At 42.2% G+C, this 22,364-nt stretch overlaps 1 protein-coding gene across 1 annotated transcript; it reads right to left on the bottom strand.

The window, feature by feature from the left end:
- Positions 1-1,382: 1,382 nt before the first annotated feature.
- LOC122474440 (translation initiation factor IF-2-like) lies at positions 1,383-3,323 on the bottom strand. The gene is made up of 4 exons (XM_043565311.1): positions 3,288-3,323; positions 3,035-3,190; positions 2,359-2,802; positions 1,383-1,695 (listed from the first exon to the last, which is right to left on the bottom strand). The coding sequence occupies exons 1-4, from the start codon at positions 3,321-3,323 to the stop codon at positions 1,636-1,638; spliced, it is 696 nt and encodes a 231-aa protein (XP_043421246.1). The 3' UTR covers positions 1,383-1,635.
- Between the last annotated feature and the right edge of the window lie 19,041 nt (positions 3,324-22,364).

Below are 22,364 nucleotides of genomic sequence, written 5' to 3'. Positions count from 1 at the left end.
AACTGATTTGATTTGCATCACTTGGTAACATTACTAAAAATCCTTGATCTGTGCACTTGAAATGCATGAATTTTTATGATATGTAAATATGCCTCAATAACATTAAAAAGTCTTTCTTTTATATATATTTACAGATATTCTTTTTTTAAAGTTTATTTATTTTGAGAGAAAGAGATGTGGGGGGGGGCAGAGAGAGAGAGAGGGAGAGAGAGAATCACGAGCAGGCTCTGCACTGTCATTGCGAAGTCTGTTACAGGGCTTGAACTCATGAACTGTGAGATCATGACCTGAGTGAAAATCAGGAGTCGGACTCTTAACTGACTGAACCACCCAGGTGCCTCTATTTATATGTATCTTTAAAAAAATTAAAGCAACGCACAAGTATTTAAAGTGCTCTATTCCCACACCTAGCTCTACTTTCAAAGCATAACAGTAGTAGTTGGTGTTTAACCCTGTCTAGCCTTTTTTCTACACAGAATCCAAGGATAACATACACATTATAGATACATAATTTTTTGCAACTCTCTTCTCTCTCTAGACATACACTGTAGGGCACGATAAAGTTAACAGTAGCTGCTCTGGGATATGGGATTAGGGGTGGAGGGAGTCAAATGGGGGTGGGAAGGGAGAGGCACACTTGAAAGTTTTAGTTTCTTTACTTTCCTATCATTTGCATGTTTTTGTTTTTTTGGTCAGGAATGTTTGGAGTTATCAACCCAATAAAGATATTGGAATAAGTGATACCATTGAATGCTTCATGCCATGCCGTCCACCTATTTAAAACAATTTAGAAATTAATCTAGTGCCAGGCACTATACTGAGTGCCTGAGATATACTGTCTCATTGAATCCTTATAACAATCCTACGAGGTATGCAATACTAAGGCCTCACTTGACAGATGAGTTAACTAAGACCTGGAGAGACTGATTCACCAAGGTCACACAGCTAGTATGCACAGACCCCAGACCTGTATACCACAGCATCTCTTCTCCCTGAAGCAGATTCATGTTCTTCTTGGAAAGCCCAGCTTTAATGAGCTCATTGCATGTGCATGTGTAGTCCTCCCTAACCCACTCATGTCTTCAAGGTGCTTACAGTCTGGGGAGGTGACAGTCAAAACAATTACGATCTAGTGCTATAAGATCTAAGAACCTCAAGGACTCTTTCAGGAGGGTAAAGAAAGGTGAGGGCGATTGGAGGTAGGGGCAGGTGTAGAAAGGGATTTGAGGCCTGGCTCAGGTGGCTCAGAAGTGTTACAGATTCTGGTAACTACAGTGTCGAAGTTCAGTGTGGCTGGAGGGTTAAGGTGGCCTGAAGGAGGGGCAAAGGTAAGGACAAGTAAGTACCTTGAAACTTAAGGCCAGATCACCAAACTTTTTAAGTTGACTTAGAGTATTCATATTTTATTCCGTGAATGACGCAGAGCTGTTAAAATATTTGAATCTGGCGTGTTAAAAAGGGGCCCAGAAGGAGCTGTTGTGGGGGATCCCTCCTGGACTCCCAGCTCTCCAAATCCTGTTGCTGGGTGGTCAGGTCGTTTCCACCCTAGGCTGGGAACTCCTTTGGGGCAAGGACCTTGTGTCATTCACCTGTGCATCTTAACATCCAGCACGGCACCTGGTATGCAGCAGGGGCTCAGTAAGGGGCTGAACTGGCTGGCAGAATGCTATACCAAGAAAGTGCCCAGGCGTGATTCTGTAAAATAAAAAAGCAAAACTTCATTTCTTCCCTAGCATTGCCTAGGTAGGTGTTCAGCCAGTCTGACCCAACTATAAGGAGGTCAGAGAGGTCCTGGCCTCAAACTCAATTCCAGGTAGGTCCACTGGGGTGGGAAAAGGAGAGGTGGTTGCTAAGCTGCAACTTCTGTTCAGTACCTGCTATGCGGTGGGAGAATTCACACCTATTGTCTTTTTCCATGTCTCCAACAGCTCCTAAATCGGAATTATTGACCTAGTTTCCCTTACCATAACACGGACTATCAGAATGGTTCTCTAATTTGGTCAAGGTCACACAGCCGGTAAGTGTAGGAGGGGCGGAGGCTGGGAGAGAGTCTTTTAAGTCAAAGCCCACTGGCCTCTCTGTCCTTCACCTGGGGAGGCGTAGCGAAGCCTACTCGGCGGCATAGCCTTTGGGTTTGGGGGGCATTCCGCACCGGGGCGCAGGGCCGAAGAGGCCCGCTTGCCGCGGCATCCGGGAGCCGCTCCCAGATTCGGAAGTTACGAAGTTTCCGTGGATTTCGCTTGCCTCCCTGCGCAGCTCGTCCCCGCTCCGCAGCAGTTACGCCGCTAGCGCAGCAGGGCTCAGGTGCTGCAGCGGGCGGGGGCCTGGCGCCGGGAGAAAGGCGGGGACGCAGCTTACGTAAGCGTCCGCTCGCAGGTGCATGAGGCCTCCACCGGCGTGTGGTCCCTGCGCGCTCCCAGGTGCGCAGTTGGCGCAGGCGGCGGCGCGGCACGGCGCCGGCGGGCGCTGGCTGGCGCTCTCAGGTACGGCAGAGTGCGCGTGGAGGGGGCGCGCAGCGAGCGAAGGGGCGGGCTTTCCGTTCCCCAGCAGCCGCGGGGCCCGCCCCCCGGCTCGGCCAATGGGCGCGCTGGGCGGTGTCACGTGCTCGCCGCCGCCGCCGCCGCCGAAGCGGAGACCGGAGCCGCGAGCGCCACCAGGGCAGCAGCCGCCGCAGCCGCCGCCGCTGGGCAGAGGAGCCGGAGACGCGGGCGGACGAGGTGGCGGCGGCGGCGGAGCGGGAGCGGGGACCGGGCGCGGGCAGAGCGCGGCGGCGCGGGTAGGCTGCGGCGGCGGGGTAGGCGCCTGCGCGGCGGGCCGTCCCGGGCGGGCGGCGGTTAAGGCGGCGGTTGAGGCGGTTGGCGGAGCCGGCCCGGGCCCCGCATTGTTTGTTGTGCGTCCTTAGCAGCGGCGGCGGCGGCCGCGGCGGCCCGGGCGGAGAGCCGGGAGCAATCCTGGCCCCCGTGGCTCCGGCATTGTGGCCGCCGCTGCGGTGCCCCGGTCGCTTCGGGCAAGGGCAGCGGGCAGCCTTCCTCACCTTCGTGGGGACGGGGTCCCGGCCCCGAGCGAGGGGAGGGCGTGGGCAGTGTGGGGGGACCCGGCGCCGGGGGTCTGGGTAGGATGGAGGGCCAGGGGCTCCGGGCAGGTGTTGGAGGACGTTGGGGGCAGGGGCAGGGAGCGAGGCTTCGGGGGGCTGGTGGAGGGTGTGGGCAGACTTGGGGGGAGAATGAAGGGTGGAGGGATCCGGCCCAACGGGGCTGGAGGGCCTTCGGGCAGGTTCGGGGGCCCACTGGGGCCAGGGCGAGTGCGAGAGGGATGGAGGACATTGAGGCGTGTGGGGGGCAGTCTGTGGGGGGTTCGGGAGGGTGTGAGGGAGGCCTTGGGGAAGGTAGGGGCGAGTGTGATGGGCATAGAAGGAGAAGATTAGGGACTCGAGGGAGGAGTAGAAGAAGCGGATGTCCCGGTTGGGGCTGCGTGTGAGGGCAGGAAGAGGGGGCAGATAGAAGGAAGGCCACGGGACAAATGTGAAGAGAAATGTGGAGGAAGGTGCCCAGGTAGGGGCTAGTGTGGTGGGGAGAGAGGGACCGGAGGTGTCTAGGGAACTCTGGAGTGATGATGAGGGAAATGGAGGTTTCCAGGCAGGAGGTGTGTGTGAGGGTAGGCCCAGAGGCTTCTGGAGACCTGTGAGGGATGTGAGGACTGTATCTGGCCAGCAGGTGTGTAGGGGAGACAGGAAGGAGGCAGGAGAGTGTTGAGGCTGGACAGGTGGGCCATGTGAAGGAAGGGCATGTTAGAGGAGAAGGCAGGTGTTAGTGTTGCTCTGGGGAGATCAGTATGGGGGGGGGGGAGGAGGAAGGTGATTGGAACAGGGCCAGAGTTTGAGAGAAGTGAGGACAGTAGAGTAGGGTGATGGGCAGTGACAGGAGATGTCTGGACAGGAGGTGTGCAGGGTATTTAGCGGGTAGCAGGAGAAGTGAGTGAAATGGAGGGTGTTCTTGTGGGAAGTATAGATGTAGGTGGGGGAGCAGAAAGAGGAAACTTTGGGGTTGGACATCAGAGCGGACAAGTGGAGTGGGCTATGTGTGAGGTAGAGGGCCAGAGGTGTGAGGGGTGAGGGGAATGTTCTTGGAGTGGCTGCTAAGGTACGAAAACAGATGGAAGGAAATGTTTTGGGGGCAGGAAGTGTGGAGGGAAGTTGGGGAGGAGGGGGGTGGTACGTGTGTGAAGGGAAATCAGTAGAGGGAGGTGGTAGGGGATGGGTTGGGAGGGGAGGGATGCAGGTCTAGAGTACAGTATGTAGAGAGAGGGAAGTGTGGCTTGGAGGTGCTAGATTTTGTCTGGTAGAAGGGGTTAGGCAGGGAAGAGACGAAAGAAAGGTGGAGAAGACAGGATATTTTTGGATAGAGGATGTAGAAGAATGCATAGTATCTATAATGGGGTAAAAGAAGAGCAAGGTAGGGAGGTGTGTGAATGTGTCTGTGACTAGGAAGGGGTAGGTTCTGTATGGTATTGGGGTGGTGGTAATGGAAGCAGATTGCCTAGGTTTAGGGGCAGGAAATAGACTATTCAGGTTGGAGAGAGTTAGGAAAACAGGTTGCTTAAAAGAGAATGAAGGAGCAGGATGCTGAAAAGTGAGAGATTGGAGCACTTTGAGTCTTGAGAAATTAAGAGAGCTAAAAATTTTAGGTCACTGGAAATATAAGAAAAGGCAGAGTGCAGAAGTTGGAAAAACAAAAAGCAAAACAAAAGAGAGGGAATTACATTCTAGGCATAGAACTGAAGTGTGTGTGAGTGTGTGTGTGTGTGTATGTATCCTGGAATGATATTAATGAAAAATGGAGGACATTAAGCCCTTGTACCATATTTGAAAGTTCACGCCTCTAGGATCAGAGAGATCAAGAAGCCCGATTTTAGTTCCAGAACTCTGTGAATGGGAAGGGATAAGGGAGAGCTCAGTAGTACACACTCCCAAGTTTGGAGGAGGTGTGTGGTGGGATATTGTCCTAGCACATTGGCCTGACAAGTGGGCAAGTAGAAGAGCCATCCAGGGTTGTTTGGAGTGTACCACAAGTGAATAGAAATAGGATTGCAGCAGGTGCAGGGCAGATGTCTTTGTGAAGATACTGCAAGAGAGCAGGGCCCGGTGTCAGTAGCCTTTGAAGGCTATGTATCAGGGAGGAAGGGATACCTTGGTGCAGTGTCTCAGCTTCCCTGGTGCTTTCTGGGTAATGGGGCAGTTTTCAGGCTTTGAGTGATGTAATATCTGAGTCCCATGCTAGAGGCAGACAGAGGTAATGTACATCCAGCTCCTAAAAGTGGCAGCAATGGAGCTCTGAGATTCTTTAACTCCCTTTCAGGGTGCAAAGAGCTGATCCTGGTTTGTCGACTTTTTCTCCCAAATAGTTGAAGAAAAATTTAGTTGGAGGCTGTTGGATTTTCTGGTATTTTGATTTGAGTTAGGGAGTATAGTGTTAGCTTTATTGAGGAAAGACTTTTGGGGTTGTGTGGACATGAAGCCAATCAGCTTGCCAAACACATAGGAAATAACCTTCAGGGGTTTGAGCACAGATATTTCAGTGCAGGTCTCACTCAGTGTTCTGTGGCTTGTGTTAGATTCTTTGGGATTTGGAAGGATTAAGGAAACTACTTTGAGACTGCCTTAGTAAGCACGGTTTTCTAGAATCTTGAAAAACGATTTCCCTTTTGACAGTAGAAAATTCAGTCCTGTCAGATTTTGCAAAAAAATAAATTATTTCATCATGTTTCAGAAATAACTTCAATTATCGCTTTGAGAGCTTCATGTAGTGTGTAATGTAGTACCTAGTATGATTTCAAATAAAAGGGCTGCTTTGATACCTTGGGAAGCTTTCTGGGTTGATTAGTTTTCTCCGTTTGTCAATTTAGGAAGTATCTTAATGCAGCCATTGTATGTTCAGATAAAAAGTTTGAGTGGAAATGGGAACCTTGCCTAAATATAATGAGGGCTGAGCAGAATAACACATTTTAAGTAATCTGAATCTGTAAATATAAATATTTAAAAAATAAACTGGGAGCTAATCATTTTTAAAATCCAAGCTTGAAGTGCATCATGAAGGCAACAAAATAATGCTCTGAAGGCATTGCTGTAAGATTTTATTTTTGGAGGGAAAGGTTTTTAAAGTATAATACACCTTTCATTGAAATTCTTTGCAGTATTTTGAGATTTGATTTTTGTATAGAACGTAATCATAAGGAACATGTTTGACCCCTTTGGCTCCCTGGCAGAGAATTTGAGGAGTAGGGTATAAGATGAATAGAGTGACCTTTGAAAATTTTCTCCAATATGGCTATTGTTTCCTCCTTGTATTTTTTAAGTCCATCGTGTTAGTTCATTTTATTGATTTGGGGCAAGCAGTACTTTTCTTGCTCTGAATACTCAATTCTGGAATAGTGTTCTGATTATATGTATTGTTCCGTGAAATTCTGTGGTTTGAGATACATTGTAGGCACTTGAAAATACTGTCCTAAGTTTATGAACCAAGGAAAGCAGGTTATTTAGACTTTGTAGGCTAAATAATTGGGTCTGGTTTTATTTTCGCTGTTGACTTGCTGGACAAGATACTTAATCCCTTAGTGCTTGTTTTTCCTCCAGAAACCTGACTCTATCTACCTCCCATGAGAATTGAGATGGTTTATATAAAACAAGTTTAAGTCTTTCAGGAAGATTACAAGTATGAAAATACAGGGAATAGATGTTATTTCTTTGGTTCCTTTTTTCTTCTTAGCGTGGTCAAGTAATAATTGGTACTTCAGAATTTGGTGTTAGGCGGATTAATTTGTAGTGAGAAACTTGGATAGAGATGAAACTTCTGTGAATGTCAGAGATGTCTGCAAATTGAAATTTGTTCATTCTTGCTCTACTGTCTCTATCTTTCCTGGCTCATTTTTGCAGTTGAGTGTTGGTGCTGATTTGAATTCTTGCATATGAGCAGAAGATTGTGAGAGACATTCTGCGTTGTGGCTGTAGCCCGAGATTGCTTCTAAGCGTGAATTTTCCAGGGATGGAGCACTTCTGTCACTCAGTGAATTCACTTCCTAAATCAGGAATAATAAATACATTTTCCTAGGTATTTTGCAGGAAATCAGCTAATCCTAGGTGACTTGAACAGGAGAATAAAGCTATTCCTCTTCCAGTGGCATTAAGCCTTCTTTTGTTATTACTGTTTTTTGTACTTTTTAATTTATTTTGAGAGAGCGTTTGGGGAAGGGGCAGAGAGAGAGGGAGAGAGCAAGAGTATCCCAGGTAGGCTCCACACTGTCAGCAGAGAGCCCATCGTGGGCTCGAACTCACAAACCAACAGATCATGGACCTGAGCTGAAATCAGGAGTCCCACGCTTAACTGACTTAGCCACCCAGGTGCCCCATTAAACCTCATTTTTATGATTTATTGAATACTTTTTCCTTTTTCAAGTTTTAATTCTCAAATTATTACCTATTCTTTTGGCATTTCTGACAGGTTATATACACTGTTTGAGGAGGAATGATATTTAAATGCTTTAAAAATGTTTATTAGTTGGGTGCCTGGATGGCTCAGTTGGTTAAGTGTCTGACTTCGGCTCAGGTCATGATTTCACAGTTCGTGAGTTCATGTCCCATGTCGGGCTCTGTGCTGACAGCTCAGAGCCTGGAGCCTGCTTCAGATTTTGTGTCTCTGTCTCTCTCTGCCCCTCTGTGCTTGCTCTCTCTCTCTCTCTCTCTCTTTCTCTCTCTCTCTCTCTCTCTCTCTCTCTCTCTCCCTTCCTCAAAAATAAATGAATATTTTAAAAAATGTTTATTAGTTGTAAAAAGTCTTCAAAATGCTGGTTGTGATTGACATTACAAAAATGTAAATAGTAAGTTGCTTTTTAGACCTTAATTTAGTTGGGCTTGATAATTCCCAGTCCCGATAATAGTCTTTCTGTGCTAGGTGACTTTCTTTTCTTTTCTTTTCTCTTTTTTTTTTTGAGGCGCAGAGGGAGAGGGAGAGAATCTTAAGCAGGCTAGCGCAGAGCCCAATGCAGGGCTTGATCTCATGACTGTGAGATCATGACCTGGGCCAAAATCAAAGTCAGATGCTCAACCAACTGAGCCACCCAGGCGCTCTGATCTATTTTTTTTTTTTTTTTAAGATTTTATTTTTAAGTAATCTCCACATCTAATGTGGGGGGTCAAACCCATAACCGCAATCAAGAGTCCCATACTCCACCAGCTGAGCCAGCCAGGTGCCCTGCTGATCTGTTCTTTACTCTCTTATATAAGGTTTGGACCTCTCCCTGTTACCCATCTTACTGCTCTTTGTTTTCATTTGTTTTGCATAGTTCCTTTCATTGGAAAATTAGTTGTTTTTAAAAATTTGTTCAACTGTGGAAAATCTGTTTCTGACAGGTAATTATGAGAGGCTTCATAATCCAGTCTAATTTTAGAAAACTTTATTGAGAAATGTAAGTTAAATTTATGTCAGTTAAAACAGAAAAGAGTAAAGTAATGAGGCCAAATTAGTGGTGATATAAATATTTAAATGGTTTGAGCCTGAAAGATCTGCAAGTCTGTAACTTTTAGGTCTTGCATTGAATAGTGAGGTAACCACATGACCTGGATTGTCACTTTCATGCCTAATCTAACGCAGATCTTGTTTGAAGGGTCCTTGAAGTACATCTTTTTTGAGGAGTATGGTGTTTGTGTCACAAAAGACATTCCATATACGTGTGTTGCTGTGTGAATGAATGCCATCCTAAATTTTAGTTATTTGATACTGAAATTCTCTTAACTTATGACATAGCTAACACTGTGTAGAACATCTGCTTTCTTTAGTTAACTTTAGCACAACTTGAAGGGTTATAGTTCATTATATCCATTATAAAATCACAGCCTTGCATTGTGTGACTTCATGGTTCATTTCCACTTAAAGAGTGAGAATTCTGCAGCATGTTGTGTAATAAATTCTGAGGCGTTTCTGGGTCATGGATAAGATGTAGTTTCTTAATGCACCTGCAGAATTTCCTGTTCTTTGCAGTTTTCCAGGTACCAGGACTTTACACAATATCCTATCGGGCAGATCAGCGTTTTGCTTATAAATTGAATTTAACCAGGGGCGCCTGGGTGGCGCAGTCGGTTAAGCGTCCGACTTCAGCCAGGTCACGATCTCGCGGTCTGTGAGTTCGAGCCCCGCATCGGGCTCTGGGCTGATGGCTCAGAGCCTGGAGCCTGTTTCCGATTCTGTGTCTCCCTCTCGCTCTGCCCCTCCCCTGTTCATGCTCTGTCTCTCTCTGTCCCAAAAATAAAAATAAACGTTGAAAAAAAAAATTAAAAAAAAATACAAAAAAAAAATTGAATTTAACCATATTAATACAATTGGCATAAAGCGAATAGTAATTGTCCTAAAGACTGTCTAGATTTCTTTTTTTAATCATGCTTACCTGTTCTACCAGTTTAATTCAGCAAACATGCATTGACTTTAGGCTCAAAGGCATGTTTTGTGCCAGACTGAAGATTTTTTAGTAGGGCCTAATAATACTCTTTTGAGTAAAGAATAGATCCTTCCCTAGGTAGATTGACCCTTAATGTGAAAATGGGGTCTGTGTCTTTGGTTACCAATGTTCAGTTGGCATAACTGAAAATCAGTGTACTTTAAAAGACAGATGGGTAGTGACCTGATAAAGAGATGATTTGTTTCTAACAGTTAAAATGGAGGCAGTTTATTCTTACGATGTTTATAACTCCAAATAAATCTAAAAGTCCTCAAACATTGGATCTAATCACAGACTTTTGTGTGACTTAGACAACCTACATTTTAACCTAATGAAGTACAGAGTAATGAGTAGCTCTTGACTTAACTCTGGAAAATTCAGTTTTAGTTAGCAAAGCTAGTGAACCAGAGGGGAAAGGTGTTACAATTTTGATAATGTAGGTTAGTGGCTGCAGAGAGTAACATCTGGAGCCCTTGGTATGCATATTTTCAGTTGTTTTTGAAGCTGTAAATAGGCTTTTAATGTCAAGGTTAGTATGGAAGAACAGGTATGAAACATATTAGTGATGAGGTGCTGTCTTGGGGCACGTGCGTGGCTCAGTCAGCTGAGCATCAGACTCTTGATTTTAGCTCAAGTCATAATCCCATGGTTGTGGGATTAAGGCCTGTGTTGGGCTCTTTATTGAGCATGGGACCTGCTTGAGATTCTCTTTCTCTCCTGCCCTCTCCCCCTGCTCGTGCGCCCTCTCTCTCTCTAAAATAAAAAAAAATTTTTTTAAAGGTGGTATCTAAAAAGTAAGTATTAACTGTGATGCTCTCATATGCCAGCTTTGTGGTAAATGTTGTGGAATTATACAAAATTGGCTTTTGAGGGGTGCCTGGCTGGCTCAGTCGGTAGCATGCATCTCTTGATCTTGCGGTTGTAAGTTTGAGCCCCATGTTGGGTGTAGAGATTACTTAAATAAAATCTTCAAAATTGGCTTTTGAAATTGGTCAGTATTATTGTTTGGTAGTGTTCCTTATTTCTAGAGCTCAGGTTTCACATACCTGGACTTTGGTCTCTGTTGTAGTTGTATAATGTGGGTGGACAGCAGAGTGTTACATTTGGAGAAATGGAGGTCCAAAGAGTTGACTCTAGAGCAGAGATAGGCAGACTCTCAGAACACTGTTTGAGAGATTCCATATCAAATACCTGTTGGTTCCCAAATTTGGCCAGGAAGGTTGATGGCCGGGCAAATTTGAAACCTGCCTGTTTGAATCAAGCCTTTGAGTGCAAGTCAATGCGTGGGCTTCCTAGGAAATTTGGGGTCCTAGGATTATGCAGTAGTAATCTAAAGAAAGTGGCTAGCTAGCACTTGAGTGGACTCTCCTTTTCTGTATGCCTGGGTGTAACCTTGACTGCTGTATTGGACAGTAGAATGTTGTTGACACCAGAAGACCTGGCTTTGAGGTCTGATCCTGTTATTTATTAGTTGTAGATCTCTCTCCTCATGTATAAAATTGGAATAAAACCCTTAATTACAGAGTTATAGTGAGGATTAAAGAAGAAAACTGTAAGCTCTGAAGCACATAACTTTTTTTTTTTGAAGGGAGGATTGAGGAGAAATTAAGGGCAAGCTTTGAAGTAATGAGAAAAATTTGACTCAGAAGGACCTGGATTTTTATTTTTTTATCATGACATTTTCGAATGTGCATGAAAGAGAACAGTGAACTTCCATACACCCGTCAGCTAGCTTCAACAATTACTGGCATTTTGCTGCTTTTGTTTCATCCGTTCCTCACAATTACTTTCTGTTGTTGTTTTTGTTGGAGTATTTACAGCAAATCTTAGACATCATATTCTTACATCCATAAATTCTTCAGTATGTATTTCTAACAGATAGGAGTCTAAAAAAGACATAACCACAAAACTTTTAACTGTCTAAATTAACTATAATTCCTTATCTAATGCTCAGGAGGAGCTGGATTTGAAACATAGCTCTACCACTCACCAGTTTTGTGTGTTGATCAAATTACTTGCTCTCTCTGAGCTTCTGGTTCCTTATCTGTAACATAAAGATAATACCTCATGAAGTTATTTTGAGCTTAAATGAAGGAACAGGAAAGCCCTAACATGAAAGTTCTCAGTAAATGGCCCAATCTCTCTTCTGAGCCTCCTGTGGCATGTAAATTAGTATTATGGGTTTGCCCTCCTTCCTTCTTTAGTATCACAAACAGATACACAAACAGATACTCTGGAATTAATGCCCACTAACCCAGTGAAATTTTTCTTCATTGGGCTATTTGACCCTCTTAGTGAAACTCTAGAGCAGTTGAAATCCTGTTCGTTCTCCCCCTCCCTCCTGCAACATCATTATTCTCCTGTCTAGTGGCTCATTCTAGTCAGTATATACATGGTGTTACTTTGTTTTTTTTAAAACAGTCCTTTCTTGACCACATTGTTTCTTGTAGATACAACCCAATTTCTCAACATCTTGAAAAAGTTGTTTCTACTCATCTCCAGTTCTCCTATTTTCTCCTGAACCTACGGTAGTGAGACTTTCAACCTAATTACTGAAATTGCTCTTGCCAAAACCACCAAGTTGAATTCACTAGACTTGTTAGCAGCATGTGGTGCAGTGGATGTCTCCTTCCTTGAAATACTCTCTGCTCTGGTTTCTGGGACACCATACTCGGCTGATTTTCCTCCTACCCCCTTGGCTTCTCCTTTGTTGGTTCTTCCTCATTACTGCTGTCTTTTGATACTGGACCACTTCATGGAATCTCTTCTCTTTATTCTCATTCATCCCTGGTGATCTCATCCAATCTCTGGCTTTAAATACTGTGTATATGCTGACAGCTCCCAAATTTTTATCTCTGAAACTCCAGACTCGTGTGTTCTACTGCCTGTATGGACACTTCTACTTACGTATTTTATTGGCATCTCAAACTAAACTTATTCCCACCAGACTCCTGATCTTTACCCTGCCCTCTCTTTCTTCTGCCCTCCTTGTAGTCTTCCCCATGTTAGTGAATTGCAACTTCCTCCATCTTTCTAGTTGCTAAGGCCAAAACTAAGAGTCACGCTTGACTCTCTCTCACACGCTGTATCTGACCCATCAGGAAATCTTGCCAGTTCTACCTTCAAAATATATTCAGACTCTGACCGCTTTTCATTAACTCTAGTAATTAAGTTTACATCAACTCTTCTGAATTATTACAGAAGAATTATTGGCCCGTTTTTTGCTCTTGCCCCTTTATATTCTGTTCTCAATATCATAGCAAGAATGATCCTTTTAAAAAGGTAAGTCAGATTTTGTTTCTTTCTGGTCACATCCCCTATCTTGCTCAGAATGAGTCCTGTCAAGGTCTTACGCGATCAGATCCCTTTTTCTTTCCTTTCTGACCTCGTCTCCTCTTACTTTTTGCTTATTCCATTCTGGCCACAGTGGCCTTCTTGCTGTTCTTTAATGTGTCAGGCATATGTTCCTATCTCAGGTCCGTCGCACTTGCTGTGTGCCCGCCTAGAATGCTGTTGTTCACATATACACTCAGCTCCGTCTTTGTCAGTTTTTGTGCGTATTTGCCCATTCTGGTGAGGCCTTCCCTTACCACCCTGTTAAAATGACAGCTCCTCCATTTCTGGCCCTCCCTCGCCTTCCTTTCCCACCTTCTTTTTCTCATTACCACTTAAACCATTTAACTTACATTTTGCGTATTTATTCTGTTTATTGCCTTTTCCCCTTCACTACAGTATAAGCTCCATAAAGGTGAGGATTAATGCTGGTTTTGTATTCTGTCGATTCTGAGCACCTAGAACAGTGCCTGGCCCTAAGTAAGTCCTTGAGGATTTGTTGAATGAATTATTCTTTTATTAGTTGTAGTATTACTTGGTAAAGATGCTATAATGCTAGCATTTTAGTTGGAATTTCAGGTTTTCCTATGGAATACTATGTACCTTGAGGTCTTTATGATGTATTTCTGTTTTTCTTCTTTATGAGTATCCTTTCATAAGACTGCTGTTCGTTTTACTATTAATTTGTTCATCATAATTTTCAGTCTTTTAAAAATTATTTATTAAACTTTTTTTTAATGTTTATTTATTTTTGAGAGAGGGGGGGGGGCAGAGCATGAGTGGGGGAGGGTCAGAGAGAGGGAGACACAGAATCCAGAGGCTCCAGGCTCTGGGCTGTCAGCACAGAGCCCTGCCTGGGGCTTGAACTCAACTAATTGTGAACCAAAGTCGGACACTTAACTGAATGAGCCACACAGGTGCTCTAAATCTTTTTTTTCATTTCTATTTTTATTTTTTTGAGAGAAGAGAGAGAGAGAGAGAGCTTGTGCATGTGTCCTAGTAGGGAAGGGCAGAGAGGGGGGACAGAGGATCTGAATGGGGGCCCAAACCAGCAGACCATGAAATTATGACCCGAGCCCAAGTTAGATGCTTAACTGACTGAGCCACCCAGGCCCCCCCCCCCCCCGCCCCAGTTTTGAGTTGTATTATACATTGTGCTAGTTGGATTGGGGGGATACAAGAATAAAGTATACATAGACGCTGATCTTTAAGAGCTTAGAGTCTGTTAGGACAGATGATGTGTGTGTGTATGTGCGTGTATATATATGTGTATGTATGTATATATCTGAGTATGTGTGTGTGAGTATATATATGTGTCTGTGTATATATGTATACATATAAATGCATATATATACATATATATGTGTATGTATATATGCATACATATACGTGTGTGTGTATGTGTGTGTGTATATACCTATATACACACACTTAAATATTTCTTTGAGAGAGGGATAGAGGAGACAGAGTGTCCCAAGCAGGCTCTGTGCTGTCAGTGCAAATCTGGACTCGGGGCTCAATCTCACAAACCATGAGGTCATGACCTGAGCCAAAATTAAGAGACACCCAACTGACTGGGCTACCCAGGTGCCCCTATATTTTTAAAGTTTATGTACTTTGATAAAATGGTTCAGGAATTCAGAAGAGCAAGGAATTATTTCTAGCTAAGAGAAGAATAAGGGAGAGACCTCAGAGAGAATGTGACATGTGTATCTGTGTTCAGCCACGGAAAACAAGTAGGATTAGATAATGAGAAAATAGGGAAGAGAATTGCATATGGAGGAAGTTGCATTAGCAAAATAAGAATGCTCAAGATTTGTATATGAGAAAGAACAAGTGGTTCAGTAGTTAAAGGTGAGGTAATATGGAACGAATTGGTAAGAATGTAAGTTTGGAGAGGAATGTTGGAGCCGTTGATAGAAGGCTTGAATGCAAGAGTGAGGAACACAGACTTAGTACTCTATAGTAAGGCTTAATGAAAGGTTTTTGAGCAAGAATGGAGGGATGGCACTATTAGGGCTGTATTTATGAATTTGACAACTTTATGTGAAAAGAGAGGCTGAAACATATACACTAAGATGCTGTTGTAATATTTTGTAGAAAAATGTGATAAAGGTAGTGGAAATAAATGGGTATAGAAGGGATGCCTTCAAACTGATGAAACTTGGTAACTGGATGTAAGGGCTAAGTGACAGTCTGCAAAGTTTCAAGCAGGCTAGGGTGCCCTGAAGAGAAGTAGGGAATCCAAGAGAAGTGGGGTCGGGAGGCAGGTTTAGTTTTGGTATTGAGTTTGCAAGTGTGGTTTAGGTGATGATTGGTTTGATAAAAAGAAAATCAGGAATCTTTAGAAAGGATATGCCTCTGTGGCTTTATGCTTTCACTTTTTAAAAATGTTTATTTTTGAGAGAGAGAGACGGGGGAGAGGGAGAGAGGATGAATCTCAGGCAGGCTCTGTGCTTTCATTTTGATACTCACTGCCAGAAAGAGAAGACTTGATTGCTGAATCTATTACTGAGGTCTGAATCTAGATAATTGATTTGGAAAGCTTCTGATAAGGCATCCAAACTTTTGATTTGTAAGTGGCTCTAGTTGCTCTAGGTTGTAAAGTACTTCATGTAGTCTCAGCAACTTGTTACAACTTAGATGTCATCCTTTGAGCTTTCAAAAAAAAGCATTAAAAACTGCTTCATGGGCTATGCATATTTAAGCAGTGTCTGTCCCACCCTTTTGAAAACAACAGATTGAGAGTTCCCAACTAAGTCACCTTGATCACTTTGTTGAGATCATGTTGAGTTAAAAGGTTTGCATGATCATGCCAAACCCCCTGTTCTTCCCCTTAGGACTTAGAAGCATATTGGAAGAAGATAAGCCTGCTACCCTAATTAGTGGTAGTTAAGGTGTTAGTTGCCAAAAACATGTCTTTAACAACCGACACTTAACAAAATACCAGAAGATATCAGAGGATTTAGCTTCTCTTCCAGTCATATGTAAGAACAGAATAAGATTCCTTTAGATTTATATCTTTTTCAGAACCTGGGAGCAGGAAGAGTTTTTAACCCAAAGGTCATTTATAGGAAAAAATAAATATTTGCAAAATAATGTTGATTAATGTGTACAATTTTTATTTATAGGCTAATGATGCATTATATTTATATTTTTATACTTAATGCATTTTTAATAGATTAAAAGACATCCTTGAGTTTATCAGTTATAAACTTGTAGTTTACCAGCTTGGTTTAGAATGCTGACCTTGAGATTACCACATTAAGTCATCTCTGAATTAAGTCTTTTCCTTTGTGCTTAGATCATAATGTCAGTGAATGTGATCTTGGCACTGTCATTATAGGGTCTGTTTTTGTTTTCCAGTAAATAGGAGTCAGTAGGACCCCATTACCCTGAAATGAGAAAATCTTCCTGTATAGGATAACACATTTTTCAGCTCACTGGAGGTTTGGTGGCTTTTAGTCAGTCAGATTTGGCATATATTATAGTTAAACTTTTTTTTTTTTTAATTTAGGCAATTTTATTTCACATAATTGGTTTGCCAGGAATGTAAAGTATAACATCTTAATCTTATGAGAAACCTGTGAGGTTCTTTTAGCCCTGCTGTGCTCTTTGAGAGATGAAGAACTCAGCATATATCTTGAGTAGTTAAGGGGCTTGTCCAGAATCACACACCTAACTAGTGACAGAGTTGAAGTGAGAGGTGGATATCTTGACCTTCAGGCTTGGGCTCCTCCCACTATGTCAGGCCGCTTCTTTAGAAATGTTGACTAGAAAACCTTGAATAAACTCAGTTTAACTGGTCACATTGCTGGTGTCTAATGATGTTTAAGTAGGAATAATTATGGTATTTTTTTCCTTGTTCCCTCTGAAAATTAATTTTTTTAATTAACTATTTATTTATTTAATGTTTTTATTTGTTTTTTTTTTTAAATTTTTTTCAACGTTTTTTATTTATTTTTGGGACAGAGAGAGACAGAGCATGAACGGGGGAGGGGCAGAGAGAGAGGGAGACACAGAATCGGAAACAGGCTCCAGGCTCTGAGCCATCAGCCCAGAGCCCGACGCGGGGCTCGAACTCACGGACCGCGAGATAGTGACCTGGCTGAAGTCAGACGCTTAACCGACTGCGCCACCCAGGCGCCCCTGTTTTTATTTGTTTTTGAGAGAGAGAGAGAGAGAGAGAGAGAGAGAGAGAGAGAGAGACAGAGTGCAAGCGGGGGTAGGGCAGAGACAGAGGGAGACAACAGAATCTGAAGCAGGCTCCAAGCTGTCGGCACAGAGCCTGACATGGGGCTTGAACTCACAAGCTGTGAGATCATGACCTGAGCTGAAGTTGGACGCTCAACTGACTGAGCCACCCAGGTGCCCCTAAATTAACCATTTTAAACTGAACATTTAGTACATTTACATTATTGCAACCACCACCCTACCTATTTCCAGAACATTTACATCACTCCAAAGTGAAACCCCTGACTCATTAAATAGTTTGAAAATTTTTTAGCAATTAAAATATAAGTCTTTACCATGAAGAGGTTGACAGTAGCAGGTTTGTATTTGTGGTCACCCCTAGTTCTTTGCCACCTGTCTCTGGTTTGTCAGAAATAAAGTGAATCCTCTTTATGTTGATTAGTAATGGATGTATTATACTTACAAACAGTGACAACATTAAGAAAGAAAGTGTCAGGCACATAATGATTAACAATAACTAATAGTAGGTATGCATTATGCATATTATCTCGAATCTTCACACTAGCCTTTATTTATTTATTTATTTATTTATTTATTTATTTATTTATTTATATTCATACTAGCCTTTTTCAGAGTCTTGCTGTATTTCAGATAAGAAAACAGCCTTGTTGGGCGCCTGGGTGGCTCAGTCGGTTAAGCGTCCGACTTCAGCCAGGTCACGATCTCGCGGTCCGTGAGTTCGAGCCCCGCGTCGGGCTCTGGGCTGATGGCTCAGAGCCTGGAGCCTGTTTCTGATTCTGTGTCTCCCTCTCTCTCTGCCCCTCCCCCGTTCATGCTCTGTCTCTCTCTGTCCCAAAAATAAAATAAACGTTGAAAAAAAAAAGAAAACAGCCTTGTTCAGTAAGTCCAGAATCACTTAATTGGTAAGTTGTGGACCTGGGTTTCAAATCCATGTCTATTTGGTTCCAAAAGCTGGGTATTCTCTTCACTAAATCTGGAAGTAGACAGGCAAAAAGCAACAAATGGAAGGAGTCATCTTGTATAGGGATTTGGTACTGTTTTAGCAGAGCAGTGTATAAAGGAAGGGGAATTGAGTTTGCTGGTTGCAATAGTAGCCACTTTCTCCTGACCAGTCGTGATCTGTATTGCATATAGGGAAAGCAAAATATGAAATAACCTTTGGAACTCTTTAGAGGACATTATAAATGATTAGAAGAAATCAAAATCTAGCATCTGAGATTTTGTTTTTAGAAATTCTTTTTTTCCCCTGATCATTTATTTTTAGTGAATTACTGGTGTGATTGTAAAATCGTAAGTTGATTTGAGTAGTTAAAAATTAGGCTTTTTAAAACTTTTATTTATTTTTTTAGTTAATTATTAATCTTTAACAGTATTGGAACTCAGTTGATTTCCCATTTTAAGATACTTTTAAAAGTTCATATCAATGAAGAGTAAAATTACATTGGTGTTGAAAGATTTTGTAATTCTACTTTGCCCCAATTTAAAAAACCCCTCCTTTTAGTTTTTTTAAAGTTTGAAAGAATTTTAATAGTTTTTAATAGTTTCCAGTCATTCTTCTGAAAGTGGCTACGAAGTCACTTCATAAACCTTGTTATTTTTCTTTTTTATTCTTTTTTTAAAACAATTTTAAAATATTTTTTTAATGTTTATTTTTGAGATAGAGTGTGAGTGGCGGAGGGGCGGGGAGAGAGAGGAAGACACAGAATTTAAAGCAGGCTCCAGACTCTGAGCTGTCAGCACAGAGCCCGTCATGGGGCTTGAACCCATGAACTGTGAGGTCGTGACCTGAGCTGAAGTTGGACGCCTAATTGGCTGAGCCACCCAGCTGCCCCTTTTTTCTTCTTTTTTTAAAGATTTTATTTTATTATTTGCAAAAAAATTTTTTTAATGTTTATTTATTTTTGAGAGAGACAGAGGGAGAGAGAGAGAGAGAGACAGAGACACAGAATTGAAAGCAGGCCCCAGGCTCTGAGCTGTCAACACACAGCCCGCGTCACACGGGGCTCAAACCCATGAACTGTGAGATCATGACTTGAGCTGGAGTTGGATGTTTAACCGACTGAGCCACCCAGGTGTCCCTAAATATTTTATTTTTTAAGTAATCTCTACACCTAGCGTGGGGCTTGAGCCCACAACCCCAAGATAGAGTCACATGCTCTACTGACAGAACTCTCCAGGGGCCCCCTTATCTTTTTCCTCCTGTGTTTTGAATGACATGACTTCTCTTCTCTTGGAATAGTTTGCTTCACTATGCTGGGTTTAGGGTAAGAGGGATAGTAAAGTAAAAGATAGCTTCCTGGCCACTTTGGACAGAAGAGATTTTTTTAGGTTATGTGAGCATACGTACCGAGAATGTAAGCTATAGCAACAGCAGCCACCTGAAATGACTTGAGTTTAAGTATATTGATAGGTATCCAAAGAAGTATAGATTTTTGACAGTGACCTTGTGACTTTGGTAATATCTAAATGGTAGGTACTTCCATAAATGGATTTCAAGCTTTTAAAAACTTTTATTTAAAAAATTTAAAATGCCCTTGTAACTTGGCTCAAACATTACACATTATTTTTCTGTTTTGACCTAGAGATCAAGTTTTATTCATTCTGGAACCAGCCAAAATATGTTGTAAAGAACACAGGCCTTGCAGTTGGTTAGTTTTATTTTCAAAGTCTTTCTCTACCACTTACTAGCTGTAAGACCTTTCACTTTTTAAAATGCACATGTAGGATAAGATTAGAGGGTGATGTCTCAAAGGGGCTCAGCACAATGTCTGGCACATACTAAATTGTGTTGTTTGTAACTGTTGCACAATGAAGTCTTAAATTTTGGTAGCTTGGACAAATATCAATGTATGCAAAAACAGTAAAACCTCAGGGCGCCTGGGTGACTCGGTCAGTTAAGCGTCCGACTTCGGCTCAGGTCATGATCTCATGGTCTGTGAGTTCGAGCCCCGCGTCGGGCTCTGTGCTGACCACTCAGAGCCTGGAGCCTGTTTCAGATTCTGTGTCTCCCTCTCTTTCTGCCCCTCCTCTGTTCATGCTCTGTCTCTCTCTGTTTCAAAAATAAATAAATGTTAAAAAAAAATTAAAAAATAAACAAACAGTAAAACCTCATCTCATAATGTACACTGTCCTGCAATCAATACATTTCTTGGATTTTTTTGTTTCTTTGTGTGTGTTGAAGAGCTGTGTGTCAGTTTTCCCTATTTCCTGTAGCTTGCCCTCCTTTTCTCAGAAATGCTTGGCAAATATGTCCATTGATTATTGTATAATTTACCTCAAAGAATAGATGGTGCTTCCTATAGAGGTTAATGATGAGGCATTTGCTTCCCATAGCAATCCTTCAGTTAGATGTTATTGTGTTGCATGCTAACAGGTTCTTACCACCTTTAGAGATGTCTGCTGGCAGAGTGCCCAAGCTTTTGTCAAAGAAGGAAGGCCTGGTTGCCTGGAATGAAAGGAGTACATAGTGCCTGCTTAGTGTTTATAGTATATTTTATGATGATTGTTAATATTAAGCATGAAGAGCTATATCCTGGTCTATCAATTGTGTTCATTACTTCCCCATTACTTGTATTGCTTCTCTTATTGTGTTCAGAAAAGCAGACAGAGGACCTTTTACTCTCCAACTGTAGGGTTGAAGTTGTGATGAATCATAATCCAAGACTATTAGCTATGGAGGGGACTTTGGAGATCAGGTAGACTAACCCTCTTGTAGATGAGAAAACTGGCTGACGGAAGTTGTGACTTGCTCAAGGACATTGAACAAGTGACAGGTCTGATTTCCAGTCTAGTTGTTATGAAGGTAACCTGGTAGAGTGGAAAGTGTGCTGGACTTTGGAGTCACACAGTCCTGGTTCTGAGTCCTGATTCCACCATTTATTAACAGTGTGACCTTTGACAAGTGCATCTGAGTCTCTTAGCTGCTCTGTTACACATTGTTTGGAGGGTAGTGAAGATTATGAGGTAATGTAAGTAAAGCACAGTGGCTGGCATATGTTACGGGCTCAATAAAATGCTGTCTGTTGCATTGTACAGTTTTTTTTGATTACTTAAAACAGGTTGTATAGCTAAGTGATTATTCTTTACGAAATAGGAATCAATGAGAATGGTTGATGTTTTTGCCAAATCCTTTCACTGAAAATCTAAGTAGTTATTCATTGTAGGAGGACTGCTTACTGCAAAAAGAGTGCAGAACATTCATCAAGAGCTTAGTGAATACTGCTCCAAGTTGTACAGTGTCCACACGGTTCCTTTCTGGGTAATTTTTGCATTTCTCAAGTGAAATGGACCTAGTATGAGGAACATCCAAATCAATGTACATGTGGTTAGGCCAGCAGTTCTCAAACTTTTAAACTTGGTACTACTTTACACTCCTTAGAAACTTTTGAGGACTCCAAAGACCTCTTGTTTATGTGTTGTATCTGTTGTTATTTGGATTATTGGAAATTATATCTGATAAAATTTACATATTTATTACTCATTAAAAATACCCATTATATGTTAGTATAAATTATATACAAATATGTATATAAATATATATTTTAAGATTTTAGGTTTTGAAGTTTTTGTTTCAAATTACAAAAGTAGTACATGTAAATTAAAATAATATAGAATCAAAGTAAAAAATTATTTCATTCCTGTCATATGCACATTCCAACTCCTGCAGTCAAGAATTTAGCATGTATTCTTCTAGAACTATTTCTATGTGATTATAAATTCTGTCTTTCATACTGCAGATGTTCTTTGGTGAGCTGCTTTTTAGAAATGTGTATATTTTATTTTAAACTGTTTTTATTATTTAAAAAATTTTTTTAAATCTTTGTTTATTTTTGAGAGAGACAGAGTGTGAGTGGGGGAGGGGCAGAGAGAGGGGGAGGCAGAATCTGAAGCAGGCTTCAGGCTCTGAGCCGTCAGCACAGAGCACAATGCAGGGCTCGAACTCACAGACCATGAGATCATGACCTGAGCCGAAGTTGGACGCTTAACTGACTGAGCCACACAGGCGCCCCTTTAAATTGTTTTTAATGTTTGTTTACTTTTGAGAGAGAGAGAGTGAGCATGAGCAGGGGAGGGGCAAAGAGAGCAGGGACAGAAGATCTGAAGTGGGCTCTGTGCTGACAGCCTGATACAGGACTTGAACTCATGAACCATGAGACCATGACCTGAGCTGAAGTCTGATACTTAACCAATCGAGCCACTCAGGTGCCCCCTATTGTATATATTTTAGAAGTACAACTTGATTTGATATACATATACCTAGTGAATGATTACTAATAGTCAACCTAATTAACATATCTGTCTCTTTTACAGTTACTGTGTGTGTGCGCACGCAC

Source organism: Prionailurus bengalensis, chromosome D4, assembly GCF_016509475.1.
Source record: "Prionailurus bengalensis isolate Pbe53 chromosome D4, Fcat_Pben_1.1_paternal_pri, whole genome shotgun sequence".
Taxonomy (NCBI): Eukaryota; Metazoa; Chordata; class Mammalia; order Carnivora; family Felidae; genus Prionailurus; species Prionailurus bengalensis.
Note: the sequence above shows the minus strand (reverse complement) of the source record. Positions and strands in the feature narration are given on the sequence as shown.